Source organism: Scyliorhinus torazame, chromosome 12 (assembly GCF_047496885.1).
Source record: "Scyliorhinus torazame isolate Kashiwa2021f chromosome 12, sScyTor2.1, whole genome shotgun sequence".
NCBI lineage: Eukaryota > Metazoa > Chordata > Chondrichthyes > Carcharhiniformes > Scyliorhinidae > Scyliorhinus > Scyliorhinus torazame.
This window is the reverse complement of record NC_092718.1, coordinates 61800688-61826102: the sequence shown is the minus strand read 5'-3', so window position 1 is coordinate 61826102 and position 25415 is coordinate 61800688. Positions and strand designations below refer to the sequence as shown.

Below are 25415 nucleotides of genomic sequence, written 5' to 3'. Positions count from 1 at the left end.
CCTTGAAGTAAAGAACTTCGGGTGATGGTAGGGTAGTGTAATGTCCCTGGATGAGTGGAGGCCCAGGCTTAATTCCCTAGTGACGGGTTCAAATCCCACCACAGCAGCTGGTGGAATTTGAATTCAATTTATAAAATTCTGGTATTGAAATTTAGTCTCTGTAATAGCAACCATGAAATTATCATCTAATTTTGCGCAGTAGTGAAACAGCTGCACTCAACAAGTTGATGAGATTGACGAAAGGCGTCTTTCTTGAGCAATGGTACAGTTCTTGTAGGTGTGCCTGTCTGTATATATCAAATTTCTGAGGATATTTTGATGAAACTGAGAGGCCTCATCTACATGACGTCCTGTATCAGCCTTAGGTGGCATGATCAATTCAGATCATTGTTTCCCTGTACTCCATAATGGTAGAATCAAATTTAAAGATGTCATGAATACTGACTTGATCTCAGTACTGATCTTAAAAGGTGCTTAGTTACACTACAGTTCCTTTCTCTGACTTAAGCTATTGAAATTACGATTGCTCCTATTGGGGGAAAAACGGATTCAGTTATCATTAGATGCATAGCCGTATTCCTCTGCCTCACTGCTTATCTCTCCTTTAAGACCTTCCTTAAAACCTACCTCTTTGACCAAACTTTTAGTCACATCTCCTAATTTGGCCAGTTGTCAATTCTTGTGACCTGTGACTTTTGCTGTATATTGTGTGGATGTCTTTTCCAACAATTCTGTTAAATTGGTGCACTGTCCAAACATAAATTAAATCCGATGAAAGCTCCTCTGTGGGCCTATAATCAATGCTTGTTGGAAAATTCTCTTAAGAGAAGGACGAGTGTCTTGAACATTACTAGGTGGGACTTCCAGATGGCGCCAGAAGTCCAACCCTGAAACAACTGAGGCTGTTCTCAGCATAAAGTGGCTGTCAATCCACTGACGGTTGGGTGGGCGGGCTCACAACCAGCTTTTCAATGGGGTAGGAAACCGAGCTGTAGATATAAATTAAACCGCCCTCCCTTCCCACAGAGGCGATTTTCTAGGTCTTGGTAGTATAGTTGAGTAGCTTAGGTGGCTGTAGGTATCGATCCAATCTCAGAACCACGCATTTTGGCAATTTAAATTCTATTGACTTGGAAGGTAAATGTTTCTGTTGTCTGCAGACCACGCTAGTTGCTGAGCAGACAGGTGGAGCTGTGGTCTTTAGTAGCTCTGGTTTGGACAGAGTAATAAGACATGAGAAAGAAAGAGAGAGATGTGGGGAGAAGGGAAAGATTTTCTCTCTAAAAGGAGACAAAATTGGAGGTGGAGGGGGAAAACAGATATGATCAGGAAAAAACAGTGGATGCCCAAAAGGGAAAATTATTCCATTCTTCACTTTGGTGAGCAGACTTGGTTAAACAAGACAGTATCAAAAAGAATTGCTGTCATTGCAAGACTTTGAGTGAGAAAACTGTTATATTGCACATCTGCCTTGGGAAATATTGAAGGAATAAGTGTACCTAAAGTATCACCAATAGTGTAAAATAAATGGCTGCCTCAGTGGTAACACAAACATTACCATTAGAGAAACTGTTTATCATGCAGGCCAGTAAAGCGGATTTGTGTTTGGACGTCTGTTGAAATATTTCCAAGTTATCAATCAATCATTGCTTTTATTCCTTTTTCATTTTGTTTAAATGTTTTTTTCCTTTTAAAGGAAGTGCAGAATTCAAATTCCCTCAGACGTGCACCTTGAGAAATTGTTCTGAGAAGTGGCTTTGCGTTGCTAAGTTATAAATGCTGCAGAAATTGATTTTTTTCTATTATAGGCACTGTCACAAGGGCAGCAGAATAAAAATCCTGCTCGTTGTTAAGGCAGTGGCTGCTGTTACTTGGAAAAATATAGTTCTTCAGCCATGAGGCGAGGGTGCTAGGTAATAAAATGGCAGACTTGTTGACGAATTACAATAGTCATTTACTTGTCAGATATTGAAAGAATAGGCAAAATTCTCCAAAATCCCCGCCGGTGTATTGGGGGAGGGGGGGGGGGGGGGGGGGGGAGGAATATGATGGGCTGTCCTTTCATGCTGGTGTGATTTTACAGTGGGATCTTCCGCTGGTGCCTGCCATGATAGGTCAGAAAAGCTGCCAGAGACAGGCACCAGCCTTATTTGCAACCTGTTAATGGGATGCAGATGAAGGCCTGAAACCACACGCCAGTGTGAAACCATTCAGAACAATGTAGCGTGCAGATGTTAGGACTCATCTGAACAATGCCTAGGTCTGTCTCCGGAGTTCAGGTTGGAGGTTGGCTGCAACCCTTTGTTGCTAACTTTTGGTTGGCTCTTAGTAAATGTTGCTCGTTGTGTCTTTACTTAATTTGCTCTGTTTTATAACCTTTGCTCTAGAGTCGCAAGGTATCTTTATGATACCACCACGAGGTTCAAGTTCAAGTGCTGATCAATAACTCCATACACCAGTTAGTACGTTTCAAATCAAAACACATTTATTATACACAGTCAATCACTACTCATGTATAAAACTCTACTTACTAGACTATCTCTAACACTAAAAGGCCGATACTTAGCTTTGGAACTGGCCCACCAGGCCCGGGGAACAAATGGTCTTTCGTCCGATTCTGAGTCTGCAGGCTTCAAAGCTGGTATAGACTGGTAGCTAGGAGCGCCTATCTCGTAGCGTGCGTTGACTGGAGACTTACTTGGTTGGTGCAGCTACTAGGCAGGTCACGGTCAAGGGTTGTTTCGAGCTGCTGAGAGACCCTGCCAAGAAGGACGAATTGAACTTGGGGACTCTATTTTATCGTCCCCAGGGGCTTTGCGCCATTCGGGGCGGACCCCGTACTTGGTTCCAAGTGATTGGACTAAGTTCTGATTACTTGGATTGATTTCTCCAATACTCGAGCTGTTCCCTGACCGCTGGGCGGTTCCTAAGTGTCCGTTGGCCTTCCTTTGTCTTGGCTCCTGCTGGCACCGAGGAGTCTGGCTTGGCCTTGTTTACCTCAACTTTTTCCAATTGTTCCCGGGGATCGCTCATTAATATGTAGATGGTTGTTAGTTTCAGTGCTGTCTGGGTTCCTGCAAGTCCTAATTACAGGAAACTTTGCACCTGCTTGTTTTTCCTGCGTTGGCTGAATTTCCCTGCATTCTTAGCGGATCTCCATTTTAAAGTCGAGAAGTGGCCAACCCAGGTGGCTACACCTTGACACTGGATCATCACAGCAGCGGGTCAAGGGTTCACCTGCAGGTGGACCTACCAGATTCCAAGCCCCGGAGAGGTCCATCTTCCAGCCTCAATGTTCCTGGAGACCCATCTTCCAGTGTCCGAGTGCTCTCGGAGATCTCTTCATTTTCAGGAGGTTCATCTTCAATAGTGGGTAGTACTGTTGGGCGCCTTTTTAATATGGCACCTGGACACGATAGTTGAGTACATGCCGTCCAGGCCTGCTGCGCCATTGAATATGGCATACAACGCCGGCGTGTATAATTAATGAGGTCAGGGCCTGAAGATTTGGTGTGTCTTCCGGCTGGCTTCCCAGTGGAAAACACTCCGCGTTTCCACCACAGCACTTAGCCTAGAAAATGGGAGAATTCCATCCGATATCTGAGGCCCATAACTTCCCTCCTCTGTGTAGAGCTCACGCAGCAGCTGGGTTGCAATATAAATGGGTTATGACAACGAAAGGCACGACAGTGTCATCCAGGTTTGAAAGGTCGAGACAACGCACAAATTATAAATTAGAATGTCACGAAGAAAGGAATGCTATGTTATGATGTTCCCCAATTCATACTCTGCTCTTCCACATTTCTCTGTAGACAAATTACATTTTTATGGAAGTTAAGAGCTTGCAAAGCTCTTTAAGCCAGTTTGAAGTCTGTTTATGCGCATGTCAACAGCACAATACCGCTGTCGGAATGACATCTGAACAATATTATGATTGTTACGGTACAATATGTTTACTTTCCTCCCCAATATTTCACTGTACACCTGGAATGAGTTATGATTTGTGCATAACTTCTGTTTTTGCTCTCCTTTTCTGGAAGAAATCCAGTTTCACAACTGTTTACATTACTCTCTGACATTGATCTGTAATAACGACAACATTTGCAACATTTTCCAGATCCTGCTGTATGGATATTTGTATTACCTTTAATATCAGTCGTACGCATTGGGTAAGAATACTGAAACTGCTTATTAGCCCTGGTAGTGGTTTCTGCACAGTTATTTTGTCCAGTTTGATTTGCAGCATGTTATAGGATTATTTTGAACTGTTGGTGATGCCATTTTTTTTTTAGTTCATGAAACTTTATTATTCAGTACGTTACTTAATTATCCATACCTTTGTTTGGGTTGCCCGAAATAGAGCCGAGAGTCAGTTTATGCTTTTTGGCACACGAAGTGCACTTGACAAAGTCCATTGCAAAGCATTTGGTGCCTTTGGTTGCCTCTGAAGATTCATTTACATTTTTACAATGTTTCATAGATAAAATTTTATCCAGTTGTATTATTTTTCTAATGACCTGCTATAATTGTTTTTTTTTTTTATTCCTTCACTGCAGAAAGTATTGATTAGATTTGATAATAAATAGAGTACGCTACGAATCCTATTCCTCTAATGTTTACTAAAGGAAAATGCGGTTTGGATTGCAGTCCATACAAACAGTGCACATCGGGGATGACCAAAATATTTCCACTGAAGTTCAAAACACTCACAGAATTTTAAATAAATCCCAACATAAGCTTTTTTGTCCACATTCAGTTTCATAGCTGAAATCATTGTCTGATGAATTTGGTAAATCTATCAATTTTGAAAAACAAATGTTCTACCCTATTAAAACATTGTTGTTCTATTCTTGTTCCAACTGTGTGCATTAATTTTTAATGTATAATCATGCACCACGTGAAGTTGTTTTATGAACCATATGTTGGGAAAAGATGTATTTTTTAACTTTTATTTCACTCTTCAATTTTTTGTTGAGTTTGTTCTCAGTATATAACTGGGAATAAATCTGATTAAGTGGTAAATTTGCACAAGAAATATTTGTTTTAAATCCATTTTTAAGAATCTCCAGGATTCTCCCATTTCAGTTCCTACATGTGAACATTTAGAAAACTTATTTTTACATTTGGGATATAAATATTTGTGTGTGCTTTATATAAATACCAAGGGCTGGTATTGTTTTCTTCGGTTTTCCGCTATTTGCATCGGTTGCTTTTGTGAGCACGAGTGAGATTTTCAGTAGCCCTTTTCCAGCAAATGGGGCTGGCTGTTATTCATACACTGTTTGCTTAAATACTGAATGCTGCCAGGACAGCAAGCTTGTGTTACAAAATAAGCTGAAGGCCAGTTGATGGAACTTGGAACAAATTTCTAAACATGTGGAACCCTGCTTAGCATTATACAGAGACTACTTGTATACGGTACTGCTAATTTATTATTGACCTGCAGAATGGCTGTCCCCATGTTATTCAGAGTCCAAAACCAGGCATCACAGTCTAAGGATACGGGGTAAACCATTTGGGATGGAGATGAGGAGAAATTTCTTCACCCAGAGAGTGGTGAGCCTGTGGAATTTGCTGCCACAGAAAGCAGTTGAGACCAAAACATTGTACGTTTTCAAGGAGTTAGATGTCGCTCGTGGGGCTAAAGGAATCAAAGGGTGAAAGCAGGTACTGAGTTGGATGATAAGCCGGGATCATAATGAATGGCGGAGCAGGCTCGAAAGGCCTACTCCTACTTCTATTTTCCGTGTTTCTAGAAAGCTGCTGCTTGGTACAAATTAATCTTTGACTTTTCGTTCACCAGGTTTTGCATCCAAGCATATTCCATGGGTATAAGTTGTATCTATCTGTTTGAACAAATGATTACTCATCTTTTCCTAAAGGTTATGTAGAAACCTGTTTGCCTCGCAACTCTCTAATGTTCAAGAAACTCTCTTTACAAATCTAACGGGTGTAATTAAAAACACGACTAATTATGTTCTTATATAGTCCATGCCAATCATGGTGGGAAGAACTCTCAATTTAGAAAATTAATCCTCCGTGTTAATTGTGCAGAGTTACAAACATTTTGATTTTGTTTAAAAATATCACAAATTAGCTGAAAGTGGCTGTTCTAAATTAATCTAGCATTAACTGTTATTGAGAAAGGTGGGCGTAAGGTCCAGACCCACGAGCAGGATGCTGCAAATTGAGGGAGAGAAACTGATAGAGGAAGTAGTAATTAGGTGATTCAACCTCTCTTTAAACGCCTAAAGCTTTTCTGGGGACGGTACAGACTGATGGAAATTACAGTCCTTCAACTTTTGAGATTCTAAAACTAACCTACAGGAGTAGTTTCCTTGAGTTTAACAGTGGGAGTGCATAGAGATGGGAAAGCATATGGAATGGTATATGTTCCATTTCAAATTTAAAAAAGGAGGAATGCAGGCTATTCCTGTAGTAACTGTAATAATAAAGAACTTGGATTTATTTAATGGCATTTTTATTTTGCGAATGTCCAAAGGGGCTTCATAACAAATCAACTTCTTTTGAAATATTATCACTGTTTAAGAAAGCATGGCATCCAGAAAGTTCCTCCAAACATAGGAGAGGACTATCAATTAGTCTGTTTTTAGTGGCATTGAGAAATGGATGTTGATCAGAAAACCAGGGCACCTTTCAGGTCCCGCTGAACAAGCAGACGGGTCCTTGACAATAAATATAGGCTGGAAGATTTTTGATAAGAGACACTGAAGGTGAGAAGAAGGACCATGTTGTTGCTAAATTTTGGTTGGTTCAATTGCCTCTGTTTTATAACCTTTGCTCTCGAGTCATCATGATACCGTCACGAGGTTCAAGTTCAAGTAATGATCAATAACTCAATACACCAATTAGTAAGATTCAAATCAAAGCACATTTATTATACACAGTAAATCGCTACTCATGCATAAATTCTACATCTAAGCTATTTCTATAACTAACAGGCCTATACTTAGCTTCGGACTGGCCCACCAGGTCAGGGGAACAAATGGCCTTTCGTTCGGGTTCTGAGTCTGCGGGATTCAAAAGCTGGTATGGACTGGTAGCTAGGAGCGCCTATCTCGTAGCGAGTGTTGACTTAAGACTTACGGCTTTTGGCGGCAGCTGAACAGGTCACGGTCAAGGGATGGTTCGCGTTGCTGAGTGACCTTGTTAAGAAGGACGATTTGAACTTGGGGGCTTAACTTTATAGTCCCCAGGGGCTTCCCGCCTTTCGGGGCGGACCCTGTACCTGGTTCCAAGTGATTGGACTTCGTTCCAATCACTTGGTTCGATTTCTCCAATACTGGAGCGGTTCCCTGATCGATGGGCGGTCTTGAGGTGTCCGTTAACCTCTTGTGTTGGCTCCTGATGGCGCCGAGGAGTCTGGCTTGGCCTTGTTTATCCCAAATGTTTTGATTGTTCCCGGGGATCGCTCATTAGTATGTAGATGGCTGCTACATTATTATGCAGATGGCTGCTTGTATTAATGCTGTCTGGGCTTTTGCAGAGTTTAATACACAGTAAACTTGCACCTGCTAGTTTCTGCCTCTGTTGGCTGAATTTCCCTTCAGCCTTTGCTGTTCTCTATTTTACGTCGGGAGTTGGCCAACCCAGGTGGCTACAATGTGCCAGTAAGTTTTGGTTTGATCCTGCTCAGGAGTATGCAAACACGGGAGATTTTGGGGCAGTATTCAAGTATGTAAATTAGTTGTTGAAGAAAATTTGGGGTTACCATAAATGTGAACTTTTTTGAGACCACTGTAACAATGGGAAAGATTTGGAGTTCCATCTAAGTTTAGATATTCACGCTTGTCAACAAATGATGGATCAAGTGTAGAGTCCTCAAAGAGAAAGGTACTTGGATTTCTAAGAGACATGAAATATTCAAAGAACAGAAAGAAACAATGTTGTGATTGTTGTTGTAGGAAGAGGAATGAAGGCTGTGTGTTCTGAGGGTGATCTAGCTGAAAGATGTTAACAATGCACGTATAATAGTTAGGAAACGAGTAACGGTATTGTGTCTGGATGACTAGGTTTTTAAAAATTCATTTACGGGAAGTGGATGTCACTAGTTAGGCCAGCATTTATTGTCCATCCCTAGTTGCCTTTCAGAAGGTGGTGGTGAGTTGCCTTGAACCGCTGCAGTCCTGGCCTGCAGGTACACCCACTGTGCTGTTAGGGAGGGAGTGAAGTGTGTGAAGATTTTAATTAATTTGAAGAACAAGCATAGTGAGTAGAGGACAGCACCTTGAGGGACCCTGGGTTGAATGAGAGAGTCTTCAATTCAACCATACTCAAGGTGAGAAGAAGGTTGGGTAAGAGATCGAAGGTAATCTAGTCTTGACTGCAATTCTTCCTTGGTTTGCAAGAGATGGTCAATACTCTCTGAGTGCCTCACATGTGGAAAAATAGAAGCTTGATCAACGTTTTGGAGATGAACACCACCTGCAGAACCATATACTAGTGGCGTCAGGAAAAGGGTATCAGAGGAAATTCAACACTATTATGTCATGTTTTATTATTTTATTCAAATACCTGAGACTTGTATTTTTTTTACAGGTATGCTGTTAGTCCAGAGAATATCATTTTGTATGGTCAAAGCATTGGCACTGTTCCAACAGTAGATCTTGCATCACGCTATGAATGTGCAGCTGTTATTCTCCATTCTCCTCTTATGTCTGGCTTGCGTGTGGCATTCCCTGATACCAGGAAAACATATTGTTTTGATGCCTTTCCAAGGTAAGTGTATTTGATGGTTATTTCTTGCAGTAGTAAAACGTATGCATTTGTGTAATGTACAAGTTTGTAACAGTGAAAAGACTGAAAATTGGCATTTGCTTTTATGCAACTGATTATTTTAAGACACATTAGCAGGGACACTTACGTTTTTTCTTTAAAATTTTGCTGTACAGTGTGTTTTAATCAAGTTTAAACTACAGAAATGAATTTAGTAGAATTCCAGCATCATCTCCATCTTCCCCCTTTCTGCCCTGTTACATATAGAAGCCATTTAATAGCATAGTGTACAACACATTGAGTGATCAATTGTTTTGCGAAATAGTAGATCGTATTTGTACTTCCTCTCCTCAAACCTAAATTGTTGCATATTACTGAAAAGTCAATCCTTTGTAAAAAGTAACTTTTTTGCTACTTAACTCAATGCATGAAGATAGTGTGCGTCATTCAACAGCTATGTAGTTTAATTGAAAACAAAATTGAGTGTTTTATTCCAGGCTAGAGCTGCGATTTGGCGTAATGAAATGGAAAGTTTTGAAGTATCACAACAGTAGCCAGGAGTCAGCACCATATGGGAAGGTAGTTTCATTAGTAACAGATCTACAATGAATCGGTCAGACTATTGAACTACAATCACCCTGGGAAGTGTAAAGTCTGAGGCACGCTTTCATCATATCCCACAAGTATGACGACAAATTTATCTCATTGCTGTTTCTGAAACACTGAGGACATCAAAAAGACGAAATCAAAGACCATTTGTTCTTTCCCTTGTTTTTCTAAATAGAAAAATAGTCAAAATAACCAACTCATTGAAATAATTGCTTGCCCTATTTATTAAAAGAAAACTCAGTCATTTTGCAGCAATACAGAAAAATGCATGGAAGACTAAGGCATAAAATGTTATGACACCTTGATGTTAAATCATTAAACAAGTGTGGAAGTGTAGGAGCAAATCCCTACAGTGACCTGTTGAGTCTCTACTGAGAATTGTGGCAACTGAGAAAGAGTTTGGAAACCCCATGCACTTCAAGCCGAGACTTTATTTGTGCGTACAAACAATATTATTACAAATATTTCAAACACAGAATGGGCTCTTAAAATGTTATATGTCTATTATTCCTACTGGGCTGCATTCTCCACCGGCGGGATCCTCTGTTTTGCCAGCAGCCCAGGGGGTTCCCGACGACGTGGGGCTGCCCCACAATGGGAAACCCCATTGACCAGCCGCATAATGGAGCATCCCGCCGGCAAGGTGAAACAGAAATGTGGTGGGGCGGAGAATCCAGCCCTCTTATTTCATTAGTAGGTGCTGCTTGATTTAGTGAGAAAATAAACTTAACTTTGCTCTTGAACTACCGATTGGGTCCTTTCATTCCTACTTTCAGATTTGTGTTCATCTTATCTTTTTGTGATTTGAGGCCAGGTAGAATGAAGCAGAATTTGCTGTAAAAATAATGGCAAGGCTAATGGCACTCCCCACTATTTGAGCAAATTGAATAGTCTTCAGGCAAGCACAGACTTGCAGTTAAACATGAAAACTGGAATTTTCTACCTGAGATGCGTTGCTTCTCCATAAGCTGTGCGGAGGTGGCATCTGCTATCGGACTCCCCATTCACACGCATTCAGTTACATGAAGTTCCTGCATTTACATTATAGAAATGGACTAACCTCAGCACAAAGAACAGTACAGAGCAGGAACAGGTCCTTCGACCCACCAACCCTGCGCTGATCCAGATTCCTTATTTAGGCCTACTACTTATTGCCCAAACAATCTGTATCCCTCCATTCCTCGCCCGTTAATGTGTCTATCAAGTTACATCTTAAATGTTGCTATCGCGCCTTCTCCGCCACCTCCACTGGCAACACATTCCAGGCACCACATGCGTGAAAAACTTTCCCAGCACATCTCCCCTAAACTTTCCCCCACTCACCTTGAACCTGCACCCATTGTAATTGAGTCTTCCATTCTGGGAGAGAGCTTCTGACTATTCACCCTGTCTGTACTTCTCGTAATTTTGTAGACCTCAATCAGGTCTCCCCTCAGCCTTCATCTTTCCAACAAAAACAACCCTGAGTTTATTCAATCTCTCTTCATCGCTAACACCCTCCAGACCAGGCAACATCCTGGTAAATCTTCTTTGCACTCTCTCCGAAGCATCTACGTCCTTCTGGTAGTGTGGCGACCAGAACTGCACGCAATATTCCAAATGTGGCCTAACTAAAGTTTTATACAACTGTAACATGACTGCCAACTCTTGTACTCAATGCCCTGTCCGATGAAGGCAAGCATGCTGTATGCCTTCTTGACCACCTTATCCACCTGCATTGCCACTTTCATGGAACTATGGACCTGAACGCCCAGATCCCTCTGTATGTCAATGCTCCGAAGGGTTCTGCCATTTACTGTATAATTCACACCTGAAGTTGATCTTCCAAAATGCATCATCCGCATTTTTCCGGATTGAACACTCTGCCATTTCTCTGCCCAACTTGCCAATCTATCAATATTATGCTGTATTCTCTGACAGTCCCCTTCACTATCTGCAACTCCACCTATCTTAGTGCCATCTGTAAACTTGCTAATCAGACCATCTACATTTTCCTCCATATCATTTATTTATATATATATATATATATATATTACAAATAACAGTGATCCCATTCTGAAAAACTGCCTTCCACTGCCACTCTCTGTCTCCTGTTGGCTAGCCAGTTCTTTATCCATCTAGCTAGCACACCCTGAATCTCATGCGACTTTGCCTTTTATACCAGTTTGACATGAAGGACCTTGTCAAACGCCTTACTAAAGTAGGCGTCCATGTAGACAACGTCCATAGCCTTTCCCTCATAAATTAATTTTGTCGCCTCCTCAAAAACCTCCATCAACTTGGTAAGACATGACCTTCCCAGCACAGAACCATGTTGCCTATCACTGACAAGTCCATTCACTTCCAAATGTAAATAAATCCTATCTCTCCGTATCTTCTCCAACAGCTTCCCTATCACTGACGTCAGGCTCACCAGCCTATAATTGCCTGGATTATCCCTGCTTCCCTTCTGAAAGAAAGGGACAACATTGGCTATTCTCCAGTCCTCTGGAGCCTCGCCTGTGGTCAAAGATGCTAAGATATCTGTTATGGCCCCAGCTATTTCCTCTCTTCCTCCCACAGAAACCAGGCATATATCCCATCCGGCCCAGGAGACATCTACCTTAATGCTTTTTAAGATATCCAACGCTTCCTCTTTCATTGTGCTGACATGTCCTAGAGTATTCAAACACCCAGCTCTAACCTCAACATCCATCATGTTCCTCTCCTTGGTGAATACCGATGCAAAGTACTCATTAAGGATCTTACCCACTTCCACTGACTCCACACATAACTTCCCTCCTTTGTCCTTGAGTGAGCCTACTCTTTCCCTAGCTACCCTTTTGCTTCTTATATATGTACAAAAGGCCCTGGGATTTTTCTTGACACTGCGTGACAATGACATTTCATGGCCCCTTTTAGCGCTCCTAACTCCCCGTTTGAGTTTGTTCCTACTTTCCCTAATTCTTCAAAGGCTTTGTCTGTTTTTTGTTGCCTAGACCTTATTTATGCTTCCTTTTTCTTTTGACTAGTCTCTCAATTTCCCCTTGCTTCCCTAATCCTGCCATTTCTGTCCTTCATTTCCGTAGGGACATACATGTCCTGCACTCTAATCAAGACTTTAAAAGACTCCCGCATATGAAATGTGCATTTACCCTCAGTCACCCCCAATCCACATGCTCCAGCTCTTGCCAAATTCTGTTGTAGTTGGCTTTCCCCCAATTCAGTACCTTCAGTCAAGGACCATTCTTGTCCTTATCCGAGTATTCAAAAACTTACGGAATGATGATTATTATTCCCAAAATGTTTCCCTTCTTAAACTTTGGCCACGTGGTCGGGCTGATTCCCCAATACCAGGTCCAGTAAGGCCCCCACCCTGGTTGGACTATCAACATACTGTTTCAAAAAACCCTCCTGGAAACACCTAACAAAATTACTCGCCATCCGAGCCGCTAGCACTAAGGGAGTCCCAGTCAGTATGGGGGAAATTAAAATCACCCACCACAACAACCCTGCTATTTTCACATCTTTCCAGAATCTGGCTACATATCTGTTCCTTTGTAGCTCACTGACTGTTGGGGAGGCTTCTAGTACAACCCCACATTGTAATTGCAATAATAGGACCCCAACATTGTAATTGCAATAATAGGACCCCAACATTGTAATTGCAATAATAGGACCCCAACATTGTAATTGCAACAGTACAACCCCGACATTGTGATTGCAACAGTACAACCCCAACATTGTGATTGCAATAGCACAACCTCAACATTGTGATTGAAATAGACGACCCCAACATTGTGATTGCAATAGTACGACCCCGACATTGTGATTGCAATAGTGCGACCCCGACATTGTGATTGCAATAGTGCGACCCCGACATTGTGATTGCAATAGTACGACCCCGACATTGTGATTGCAATAGTACGACCCCGACATTGTGATTGCAATAGTACGACCCCGATATTGTGATTGCAATAGTACGACCCCGACATTGTGATTGCAATAGTACGACCCCGACATTGTGATTGCAATAGTACGACCCCGACATTGTGATTGCAATAGTACGACCCCGACATTGTGATTGCAATAGTACGACCCCGACATTGTGATTGCAATAGTACGACCCCGACATTGTGATTGCAATAGTACGACCCCGACATTGTGATTGCAATAGTACGACCCCGACATTGTGATTGCACAAAAAGTTAAAACTTATCCATTTCAGTCTCAGTCCCCTGCTAATGGTGTTATAAGTCTTTATTCCTGCCAAATAATCTTGCTGAGGCAGACAATTTATATTTCTATGGGTGGAATCTCATTCCTTCAGATCTTGTTGAAGATTTTTCAAAGATCACGCTTTTAATTTTGTCCTTTGTGCTTTTCTCTCTCTCTCCTGCTCTTAGTCCAATCTTTCTTTCCCTCTTTATTTCACTTTCTCTACCTGAATTGCCATTGACTTCACCATTTGAACTCGCACTTTTGTTTCAGACCCTATGTGTTCCTTAAAAATGCTTAAATCTGATTGGTTAATGAGACACACAATTGCTTGCCTTGTTGCATTGCCTATATCTCTAACGTACAGCAGCAGCCAATGTAAAAAGTCTCAAAAATTAAGTGGGAAAGGGCAAATCTGATCAACATTAGTGCCTATTTTGTTAGCTGCAGTTATTTCGGCCCCAATAAATGTGTGCAGGTGTGGCACATATATTTTGCAATACCTGAGGGTGAACACTCGACCTGTGATAAAACATGCACTAGATGCAATATATTTAAGTGTACAAGAGGATCTCCTATGACACTACTCGTGGTGAGTCTGAGCAGACGTTGCTTTGTCACATTCTGCGATACTATGTAATGTACAACACGTTAGCAAGGCAATTGAATAAATTCAGTTTTCCATACGTGGAGTTAGTGTCAAATGCATGATTCTGTCTTTTACCCACCTACAAAATTCTAATTTTGCTGATTACCGTTTATCTTTATTTATTAGAACTCAGTTTACTGACTATGGTAAGCAATATACAGCAATATGCAGCATTGTTAGTGTAGTGGGGAGGGAGGGGTTGTGGAGATCAGTGGCTGTTATGGAAATGCTGAATTTTGGTGGTGTTTGGAAGTTGGAATATGCCATTGTTTCAAAGTGGGTGCCTGACATTTGATTTATTGATAAACGTTCACATTATGTTAGTGGTGGGGGTGGTGAGGAGTTGCAAGTCTGATATCAGTAATGGGTTGGGATGGAGGGAAGTTTAAAAATAAATATCGTGGTAGAAATTTGGGTTTTGTTTAATGGGTGATTGCATGTATTCCAGCAGTGCTGGGGATGAATTCAGGATTTATTAACATTAGTAAAGATACTGGGGCCTATTAGCAATGGGTTCCAGAGCACTGACTGGGGGATAATCAAGTAGCATTGGGTGAGGGTGTAGCAGGTGCCAAGCTGCACTGTGGTTGGTATCAGGGTCTAGAAATACTATGGAGAGAAATGCAGAGTCTAGCAGCACTGAGCATATGTAGATAGGCTGCTGGGGTTAGAACAGCTTGTGAAAATGTCCCGTGTCTTGGGTTTGGGTGGCAACATACTGGGGACAATGGACAGGGAGGGTTGTGACACCAAGAAGCATTCAATGGGGAGGGGGGGTTGCTGCCAGGGGCAGAATAACTGGAAAATGCACCATTTTGCAAGGGGGATATAGGGAATGGATGCGAAGGTAAGAGCACTGATTTGTAATGAGATTCAATAGTAGAAAGAGTGCTGAGATTGCAGAATATTTGGGAATGGGAAACCTAAGGAAGGCTGATGTTGGGGCATGAGACCTTTTGTTCTACAAATCTTGGAGTGATGCCCCTGGGCTGCAGAAGTATTAAGGAAGGGGATCAAGGTTCCAAAACTCTTAAATTATACACTTTGTGAATAAAGCTTGAAATTGTGCACACTGATACTCTGCCGTACATTAAATGTTGGACTCGCATCTGAAAATAAATTAAAGAGTTCACTCATGACAAGTTAGTGCTCTTAGTGCTATATGTTAACTTCTGTTCTCAAGATCGTAGATCGGAAAATAATTTTTTTAATGGTGTAGAATTCCTTTGTATTAGAGTCATAGTGTTACAGCATGGAAAGAGGCCCTTTGGCCCATCATGTCCGAGCCGACCATGAAGCACCTATCTGTTTTAACCCCATTTTCCAGGACTTGGTCTTTTGCCTTGTATGCAATGGCATTTCAAGTGTTCATCGAAATACTTCTTAAAAGTTGTGACGGTTCCTGCTTCTACCACCCTTTCAGGCAGTGAGTTCCAGAATCCAACCACCCTCTGGGTGAAAATGTTTTTCCTCGTACCTCCTCTTAACCTCCTGCCCCATTATCTTAAATCTATGTCCCCTGATTATTGACCCCCCCCCCCCCATTAAGTGAATATGTACCTTCTTATCCACTATCTATGTCCCTCATAATTTGATTCACCACAAGCACTTCCAATGGCCGCCAGAGTCCCTTGTCTGGTTGGTTATGGTGGCACAGTGGATAGTACTGTTGCTTAGCGGCTTGGGTCACTGTCTGTGCGGAGTCTGCACGTTCTCCCTATATCTGGGTGGTTTCCTCCGGATGCTCGAGTTTCCTCCCACAAGTCAGAAAGACGTGCTATTATGTGAATTAGACATTCTGAATTCTCCCTCTGGGGACCCGAACAGGTGCCATAGTGTGGCGACTAGAAGATTCTCACAGTAACGTCATTGCAATGTTAATGGAAGCCTACTTGTGATGACAATAAAGATTATTATTATGTGAGTGAGGTGAATGGACCAGTTAAAAGATCCCAGGTATTTGCCCATTTGAAAAGTTTGAGGGCTGATGTGGTCTTTCTACAGGAGACCCATTTGAGAGTTAGAGATCAAACAAGGCTGTGAAAAGGATGGATTAGGCAAGTGTTTCATTCTAGCTTTGATGCCAGGACATGGGGAGTGTGGTGTTGATTAATAAGAAGGTGGAATTTTTTGCAGTCAACATTATGGCGGACTCAGGATGGAGATATAGTAAGTGGGTGTTAGTGGGCATGCCAGTGGTTTTGGTTAACTTGTATGTGCTGAATTGGAATGGGATGAGAAAGAATTTATTCAGGGGGTGTAAGTGTCTATTCCTGATCTCTATTCACATCAGCTAATCATGGGGTGGACTTTAATTGTGCGTTGGACCCTAGACTGGACAAGTCGAGTCCCAAGTCCTTCATTATATCGAGGGTGGCAAAGGAGGTGTTGGTGTTCATGGAACAGATGTGGGAGGGGGTTCCCTAATTGTAACCCTAACCCTAAAGCAGCATTGTCCAAATTGTTGATAACTAGCCAATTGCGACTTGTTGGGAATCCCGATGTGACTAACACTCATTAGTAATAGACACTTGGGCATGTGATCTCAACAATATTGAACAGTGTATCCATGAGAACTTTAATCTTTCTATGCATTTGTTTGTAAAATAGTCAGACAAAAAGTAATGTACACAAAAAAACCTTTATCCCTTTTCCTTTCTGAAATTTGTTTTAAATATTCTTTATTGGGTACCGGAGGCTAAATTAATTCCCATGTAACTATAATGGCTTTCACATTCTGGGCCTTCCGTGTATCTTGTGCATTTCAGTGAAAGAACTATGCATTGTTCTTACTGCCCTTAGTACTTATAAAGGTACCAAATCGCCAACACTGCTTTATTACTGGCGCTTTTCATGGGATATGATAGCCAAAGAATAATCACTTCCACAAATCTGACTTGTGGAAAACTATGAGAAATTGTAACTGCATTTTCTCTCATCCTGTTTTGTACATTGCTGAAGAAAGCAACATAGTTTGATGTTTTACAGAAGATAATCATATCGAACAAGTCTTTGCTAAATGTACCTAGAGATATTACTCTTCTCCAACAAAAGCTCTTGAAATATTTTGCATGTGTTCCGACTCTGTTATTAGACCAGTTAAATTCAGTAGATCTTTATCACTTTGTTGCTTTCATCTTTTATATGCACCAGCAATGACTATGGTGGAATAGAAGTCAACCATAAACCCAGAATTCCATTGCATGTTCCCAAATCTGATCAGCTTCCCAAGTACATTAAATGCTGTAACTCAGACTCTGTCTTGTTAATTATAAACAAATCTCAATTACAAGAGCCACTTGATAAAAATAGAATTTTTCACAATTCCCTTGGATATGCTTGACATGGTCTCAGCTGTTGAGATTGTTGGCTTTAGATTTCTCATTTATAACAGAGATCACTTAGCGGAGGATTATTCTGCAATAGCAGCATTTATCTAGCCTTTTCTCGAAAGTGGAAAATAGGAGAAGCATTCACCTGAATTACACTGAAGCAAGCTCCTCAAGGGTATCTGTGACTAAATATGCTAACCCACTGAGTTGCAAAGCTGCTCAACAAAGCTGACCAGATGAGAAATTCTAATTCTTTGTAACTTTGGTTATCAAGTACTTGCTTGAGATTATGGCTGGGTATGATCTCCCAGTAGTGATTTTGGTACGTCATTATTGTATAAGGAGATAATAAAAAACTACTGATATATTGAATGAGGCCAGAATCTGAAGGAAATGTGGCACTTGTATATGTCACCACTGCTAAGCAATTCACTGAAATTGACTGTACAATACTTGGATCTTTCCAGGAGATAGCCTTATATTTTCTAAAGGGGACATTAACATTTGAAGCTATGTGGAAATTGTTGAATTACATTTAGTAGTTCCTTGAAAATGATCATGCATTCAACTAGTCTTGAGCTATAAATCAATGCTGCTGCATTTCTACCTGCCTGTTACAGGTGGGTTGCTGCCCATTGAGTTGGATAGCTCTAGTCAAGAGGATTGGCTTTTATTCGACAATTTCACTTCTGTCCTTACTCTTCATTCACAAAATCGTGGTATTGCAATATCCATGCATGGCTGCAGAACTTTCAACCATTTTCTAGGCGGAATGAAAACTTTAGAAGAACATGGCGTTAACTGCCAGTAACATAGAGGGCTTTTAACCTTAACCATTTCGCTATCAGTCTGATCCTTAATATTTAAAGGAAATTGTAGTCATGATTAAAAATAAACAACTTCTCAAAATGTGGTTAAAATAGTAATGTGGGTGACAACACAGTATTAATTCCGGTAGCTGCATCATCTTCCTAAATATTACTCATGGTGAAGAGTTTAATAATAATCTTTACTAATATCACAAGTAGGTTTACATTATCACTGCAATGAAGGTACTGTGAAAATCCCATAGTTGCCACACTACCCGCCTGCTCCTGCTCGGGTACACTGAGAGCAAATTCAGAATGTCCAATTCACCTAACAAGCACGTCTTTTGGGACTTGTGGGAGGAAACCGCAGCACCAGCGGGAAACCCACACAGACACTGGGAGAATGTGCAGACTGCACAGACAGTGACCCAAGGCGGGAATTGAACCCGGGTCCCTGGCACTGTGAAGCAATGGTGCTAACATGCTGCCCAATCTGGGATGATTTAACACAACTTTAGCTTTCATACTCTCCATTCCTATATGTGTTTGATCCATAGGAAACCCTCCCATGGTATCACAGGAGCAGCGAGTTCAAACTTTCAGTAGCTGTTTGTCTTAAAACGAGAGTTGGATCTGTATATCAAATCAAGCAGCACCTAATAATAGAACGCAGGGTCTGTGCCTAGATCCTGATGCCTCCGGGATGTACTCTGATTTTCTATGAGTTGGTAGGGCGGTGGCCTGTGTGCGAATGGGGAACCTGCTTTCCCATTAATAGCCCACTCGGCTCCTTGAGGAGCTTGTACGGGAGAGCAAAAGTGCAATTTTCAAATATGAAGTCGGCAAACTCAAACAATCTGGTACACGTGCTGCCCAGCTGTACGGTTCGAAGCAGGAAGAAGTGAAGGTTCTTTTTTGTGCTGTGAAAAATCTTGAGACCTGCGGGAACCTTGCGCCGGGGTTGGTCTCGTTACCTCTCGTTTGGCTGTAGGGCCATTTTTGAGAGGATTTATGCTGCTGGCCCTTTGCGGGGTTGCCTGCTGTCTTTGGCAAGGCAGTGGCAGGTCCCGTTGTGGCTGTTGTCTCTGCATTTGCCATGCTCACCTCGTAGGCGGCATCCGCCTCCTGGACACACTCAGCGCCGAGCTTTGCTCTGGAAAAAAGAGGAAATTTACATTTAAAGCGTTACATGAGCAACATAGTTGCACTGGTTCAGTACTGAGAAATAATCCTGACATTGAGTTTCCTGGCCTCACTTTAAAAATAAGACACCAATTTTGGTATGGAACCTCATTGTTGATGTCAATAGAATATCAATACCTGTGGTCTATTGCTTTTCTTCATTCATTGTCCTCTGTGGACTGATCCAACATTCCATTAAGCCCAATAGAGTACAAATCCAAACACAAGAATATCTTCAGGAGATCCTGCATAAATACCAATTTGGTTGTTGTAATGCATCTCTGCCAAGTCTATGCATTCATTGGCCCTGCTACTCTCACTGTATGGCAAGTGGAAAATTCTATTGCTGTATTTTTTAATTGATTCATTAATTATTTAATAAAGGCTCCTATTCAATTTAGATATGCAAACATCCATGACAGAGACTTTGGAATGTAAGTTATTGTTTCTTCAGTCTGAACCTTGATGAGAGAGCTGTGTGGGTCAGCAATTCTTCTGTTGCAGTCGGATATCTCTAGTTGGATAGTTCTAGCCAAGAGGATTGGCTTTTAGAACACTTACTTTCACTTCTGTTCTTACTCTTCATTCACAAAATCGTGGTTTTGCAATATCCATCCTGTAGAATTTTCAACCATTTTCTGGGCGGAATGAAGAGTTTAGGAGAACATGGTGCTAGCTACTAGTAGCATAGAGGGCTTTTAACCTTAACCATTTCACTATCAGTCTGATCCATAATATTTGGAGGAAATTGCAGTCATGATTAAAAATAAACAACTTCTAAAAATAATTAAGTGGGTGATAGCACAGTATTATTCCAGTAGCTGCATCATCTTCCTAAATCTTAATCATGGTGAGCAGTTTAATAATCTTTATCAATGTCACAAGTAGGCTTACATTAACACTGCAATTAAGTTACTGTGGAAAAACCCCTAGTCGCTACACTCTGGCGCCTGTTCGGGCATACAGAGGGAGAATTCAGAATGTTCAATTCACCTAACAAACACATCTTTCGGGACTTGTGGGAGGAAACCGGAGCACACGGAGGAAACCCACAAAGACACAGTGAGAACATGCAGACTCCGCACAGACAGTGACCCAAGCCAGGAATCGAACCCGGCTCCCTGGCGCTGTGAAGCAACAGTGCTAACCACTGTGCTACCGTGCCACCCACATTTGCATCATCGTCTGAAGATTCTTTACCACTTCTTTGTGACACGGCAGCAATACACAGCCAGAAACCTCTTGTGGATAAGAATGATAGTCTTTTCTCCTCTTTCTTCTCTTTAGTGGTAGTGCATGCCTCATGTTTGATTGTCCAGAGTTTGATTAAACATGTATGTTTCTATTTGCCATTGATTCAGCAGCACGGATCTCCTATTTTTCCAATATGTGATCAACTAAATTTGGTTGTTTTACCCTGGTCATGGCAGACATCTAAAATAGGTACTTTCCATCAGTCTGCACAGCAGAAGTTGAAGATGAAATGCCAGATCTACAAAGAAACTAAAAATAAATCTAGTTAGGAATTAACTAGATTCAATTTTGTTGAAAAGTGGTGATGGAGAAACTTAATGATGTTAAAGATAGACAAATCCCCAGGACCCAATGGTTTCCACCCGACAGTATTAAAGGGAGGAGGTGAGGCAGTTGTTAGCCATAATTTTCCAAAACACTATTGATTCAGGAAATGACCTTGAATTGAAACATTGTCATGTCACCACTAATTGAGAAGGGTGAGAGGTAATTAGGAAATTATAGGCCTATTAGCAAAACATCAGTTGTGGGTCAGTTACTAGAATCTATTTTTACGGATAGGGTGATTGAATTGTTGGACAAGCATGAACCAATCAATGAAAGCCAGCTTGGATTTGTAATGGATATCATTGTTTAAAATTAATAAATTAATGAGGATAGGTTGCATAGACCAGACTTGTGCTCCCTTAAATTTAGAACAGTAAGAAGTCTTACAACACCAGGTTAAAGTCCAACAGGTTTGTTTCAAATCACTAGCTTTCGGAGCACTGCTTCTTCCTCAGGTGAATTAAATTTAGAAGATATGGGGATGATCTAATTGAGGTGTTTGAGGGTAGATGGGAAATAAACTATTTCCTCTGGTGGGAAAGTCCAGAACAAGAGGACCGTAACCTTAAAATAAGATGTAGGCTATTCGGATATGATGTGAGAAAGCACATCATGCAAGGTAGTGGAAACCTGAAACTCTCTTCCCCAAAAAGCTGGTGAAGCTAGGCCAATTGAACATTTCAAAACTGAGATCGATAGATTTTTGTCAGGACATCAAGGGTGATGGAACCAAGACCGATAGATGGAAGTAATGTATTGATCAGCCATGACTCAATTGTATTGTGGAACAGGCTTGAAGACTGAAATGCATCATTTCAAGCAATTGTGTATGCAAATTTCTCTGAAGTGCAAAAACAATTTTATTGGAGCCCCAACAAGAACAGGAAAAGTGGTGTGGGGAGTGACTTAATTTGGCGGGATGGGAAATTTCAATTTTCCAATGGCAGGTTGAGATGCACAGGTAAAGTCAGCAGCTTGTTTGCAACATCTCAAACGTACGCCAGCCTGTGCAATGCATTTGTATGCCATGCATACTCATTGGTGTAAAACGTTTTTTTACTAAAGTCCTACCTTTAAGGTAGTCATGATTAGTGAGAATCTCATGGCACCCAGTTCACATAGATGCGTACCACCTTTAAACTATCAGCTTTGTGCAGTTGTGTATAAGGTCAGTGGTTTTCCTCGTTCAGCTGCACGGCACAGGGAGGGGAGCAGGAGAATGGACTATTGCATGGATGCTTGGGACTGGCAAGTGTGTGTCAGTGGTGAGGGGGGGTTTTGAAGTGGGGTGCAATGGATACAATGAACTAGATGGCCTCCTTCCATGCTGTGAATTTCTGATTCTGTGATTCATACCCTCATTACTGTCGAATTAGCAGTAAGATCAAAACGGATGTCATCTCTGCCTTTTCCCTGATACAGATAAGAAATTCAGCAGCCATGTCATCAATGCGAGACATAGAAAGATTTGAACTGGATCAAATTCTGCTGCCCCAGCTTTATTTCTTTGTTTTAAATTGCACCAGGGAACTACATCTGTTGCTAAGACGATAATGTACCATATTGGGATCACAAATTCTAATATAAGCACCTGGAGAACATTGGCAGTTTTGACTACCCTAATATGTTTGTCTCTGCTTTGCATTGTTTTAAATCTCTGCACCTAACCAAATCTATAATTACACTGGAGAGCTCCTGTGTACTGTCTATGCATCTTCCTCCTTGGACAGAGCAGACTGGTGGATGTAAGTTATTCCATTTCCTTTCTTTCCTTTAGTCCTAGGTAACTGGCTGAAGTGTGTATTCTCTTCGCTTTGTTACTTCTACCTGGTAGTAATAGCTACATGTCACTTGGAATCAAATATTTCTAACTTTCCATACACAAGTGTCAATTTTGATGAAGCTCGTTTGCACAGCTAAAACTCCCTGTCCATTAAGACATCTCTCTCAAGATGGAGTGTCGATCCAAATACATCAATTGAGAAGGAGATTCTCCACTTGTCTCACTAACACTTCAATATACTACATGACATTTTATAAATATTGTTTTGAATGTCATTTTATACCTATGTTCTCAACTGTATACAAGCAGCCAACAACTTCATTTGAAAAAGCCATTTGTGGGGAATTGTTGATGGTTTGGGGAAATCACAGTAGCAAGTGGTCAACCCGACAAAGTCAGCAACATGGAGGTTCTGCTGCATTTAACAGAAAGATCATTGTTATTTAACTCCTTAATTTCCTGCCTTGACAAATTGATAGGCTGTTGGGAAGAATATCCAGCAGCTGGGAGACTACAGCATGAGCCTTTGGGATGGTTCCCACTAATGATGACTGGGATAAATAGAGAGGGTATTAGGGGGTACAGGGAAGATAGGCTATCATGGGAGTAAGTGGCAGATCGGTGCTGGGAGAGGGCGAGGCGGGAGGTTGACTATCACGACAGGGGAAAACCGAGGCTGTGATTGCAGAGCGATTTCCCTTGAGGGGCTAGAAGGAACACTCCGTTTCCTCGCCCATGCAAATTGCTCTAACAGGCACTTATCATCTTTAATGGAAGCTCCTGCCTCCTTTACATTGGCTGGTTTCCTGCATATTTGGAACTTTATATTGAAATCAGACTTCCAGTTGTATTTTGGGAGCCTAATTTAAGTATATTAATAAAGTGTGCGGTCTAAGTGGCAGGAGACTCCTACGCAAAACCTGCTGCCTTGAAATGGCAATGGACATTTAAATAGAGTTGGGTGCAAATTTCTTGTTGTAAAACATTTAGCCAACCCCAACCCCATCCCACTCGTCAGGTACGGGGATAATATTGAGGTTGCTGTGTCATTATTGTTTCACTGCCGGTTTGGATTTCATTGTAATATCTTGTTACTCATCGGGTGATAGCCTCAATTGTTTATGATCTGTGAGCTATTTTTATTACAACTGTTTTAAAAATTGTCTTTCAGGAAACTAATCATAAATAGTAGAGATAAAAGAGTAGGTAGACTTTGTGAACTTGTGAAAAAGAGGCAGGGAAGACTGACATTCAATCTCTGAATTCCTAATATGTGCTAATGGGTGAATTTCTTCTTACAAATTTGCAATGCCTACTTGATATGGTAATATTACACTTCTCATATCAAATTAATCATGCACGAAAGGGAACACAAATTCTGCCGCATTGCCTCAATTTATTGAACTACCTTTTTAAAAACTACATAATCTATTGGAGCATTTTATTCAAAATAAGAGGGTACTTTTCCCCCTAAGTTACCTTTAAGACCATAAGACATAGGAGCGGAAGTAAGGCCATTCGGCCCATCGAGTCCACTCCACCATTCAATCATGGCTGATTTCAACTCCATTTACCCGCTCTCTCTCCATAGCCCTTAATTCCTCGAGAAATCAAGAATTTATCAACTTCTGTCTTAAAGACACTCAACGTCCCGGCCTCCACCGCCCTCTGTGGCAATGAATTCCACAGACCCACCACTCTCTGGCTGAAGAAATTTCTCCTCATCTCTGTTCTAAAGTGACTCTCTTTTATTCTAAGGCTGTGCCCTCGGGTCCTAGTCTCCCCTGCTAATAGAAACAACTTCCCTACGTCCACCCTATCTAAGCCATTCATTATCTTGTAAGATTCTATTAGATCACCCAGCAACCTCCTAAACTCCAATGAATATAATCCCAGGATCCTCAGACGTTCATCGTATGTTCGGCCTACCATTCCTGGGATCATCCGTGTGAATCTCTGCTGGACCCGCTCCAGTGCCAGTATGTCCTTCCTGAGGTGTGGGGCCCAAAATTGCTCACAGTATTCTAAATGGGGCCTAACTAATGCTTTATAAAGCTTCAGAAGTACATCCCTGCTTTTATATTCCAAGCCTCTTGAGATAAATGACAACATTGCATTTGCTTTCTTAATTATGGACTCAACCTGCAAGTTTACCTTTAGAGAATCCTGGACTAGGACTCCCAAGTCCCTTTGCACTTCAGCATTATGAATTTTGTCACCGTTTAGAAAATAGTCCATGCCTCTATTCTTTTTTCCAAAGTGCAAGACCTCGCACTTGCCCACGTTGAATTTCATCAGCCATTTCTTGGACCACTCTCCTAAACTGTCTAAATCTTTCTGCAGCCTCCCCACCTCCTCCATACTATCTGCCCCTCCACCTATCTTTGTATCATCGGCAAACTTAGCCAGAATGCCCCCAGTCCCGTCATCTAGATCGTTAATATATAAAGAGAACAGCTGTGGCCCCAACACTGAACCCTGCGGGACGCCACTCGTCACCGGTTGCCATTCCGAAAAAGAACCTTTTATCCCAACTC

The 25415-nt window shown here is 41.4% G+C and overlaps 1 protein-coding gene across 1 annotated transcript in view; it reads left to right on the top strand.

The window, feature by feature from the left end:
- The window catches only part of abhd17c (abhydrolase domain containing 17C, depalmitoylase), an 80765-nt gene that overhangs the window by 43916 nt on the left and 11434 nt on the right, over positions 1-25415 (top strand). The window contains exon 2 of the mRNA XM_072468762.1: positions 8560-8739. Coding sequence (XP_072324863.1) covers positions 8560-8739 — 180 coding nt within the window. The remainder of the gene's footprint in view (positions 1-8559; positions 8740-25415) is intronic.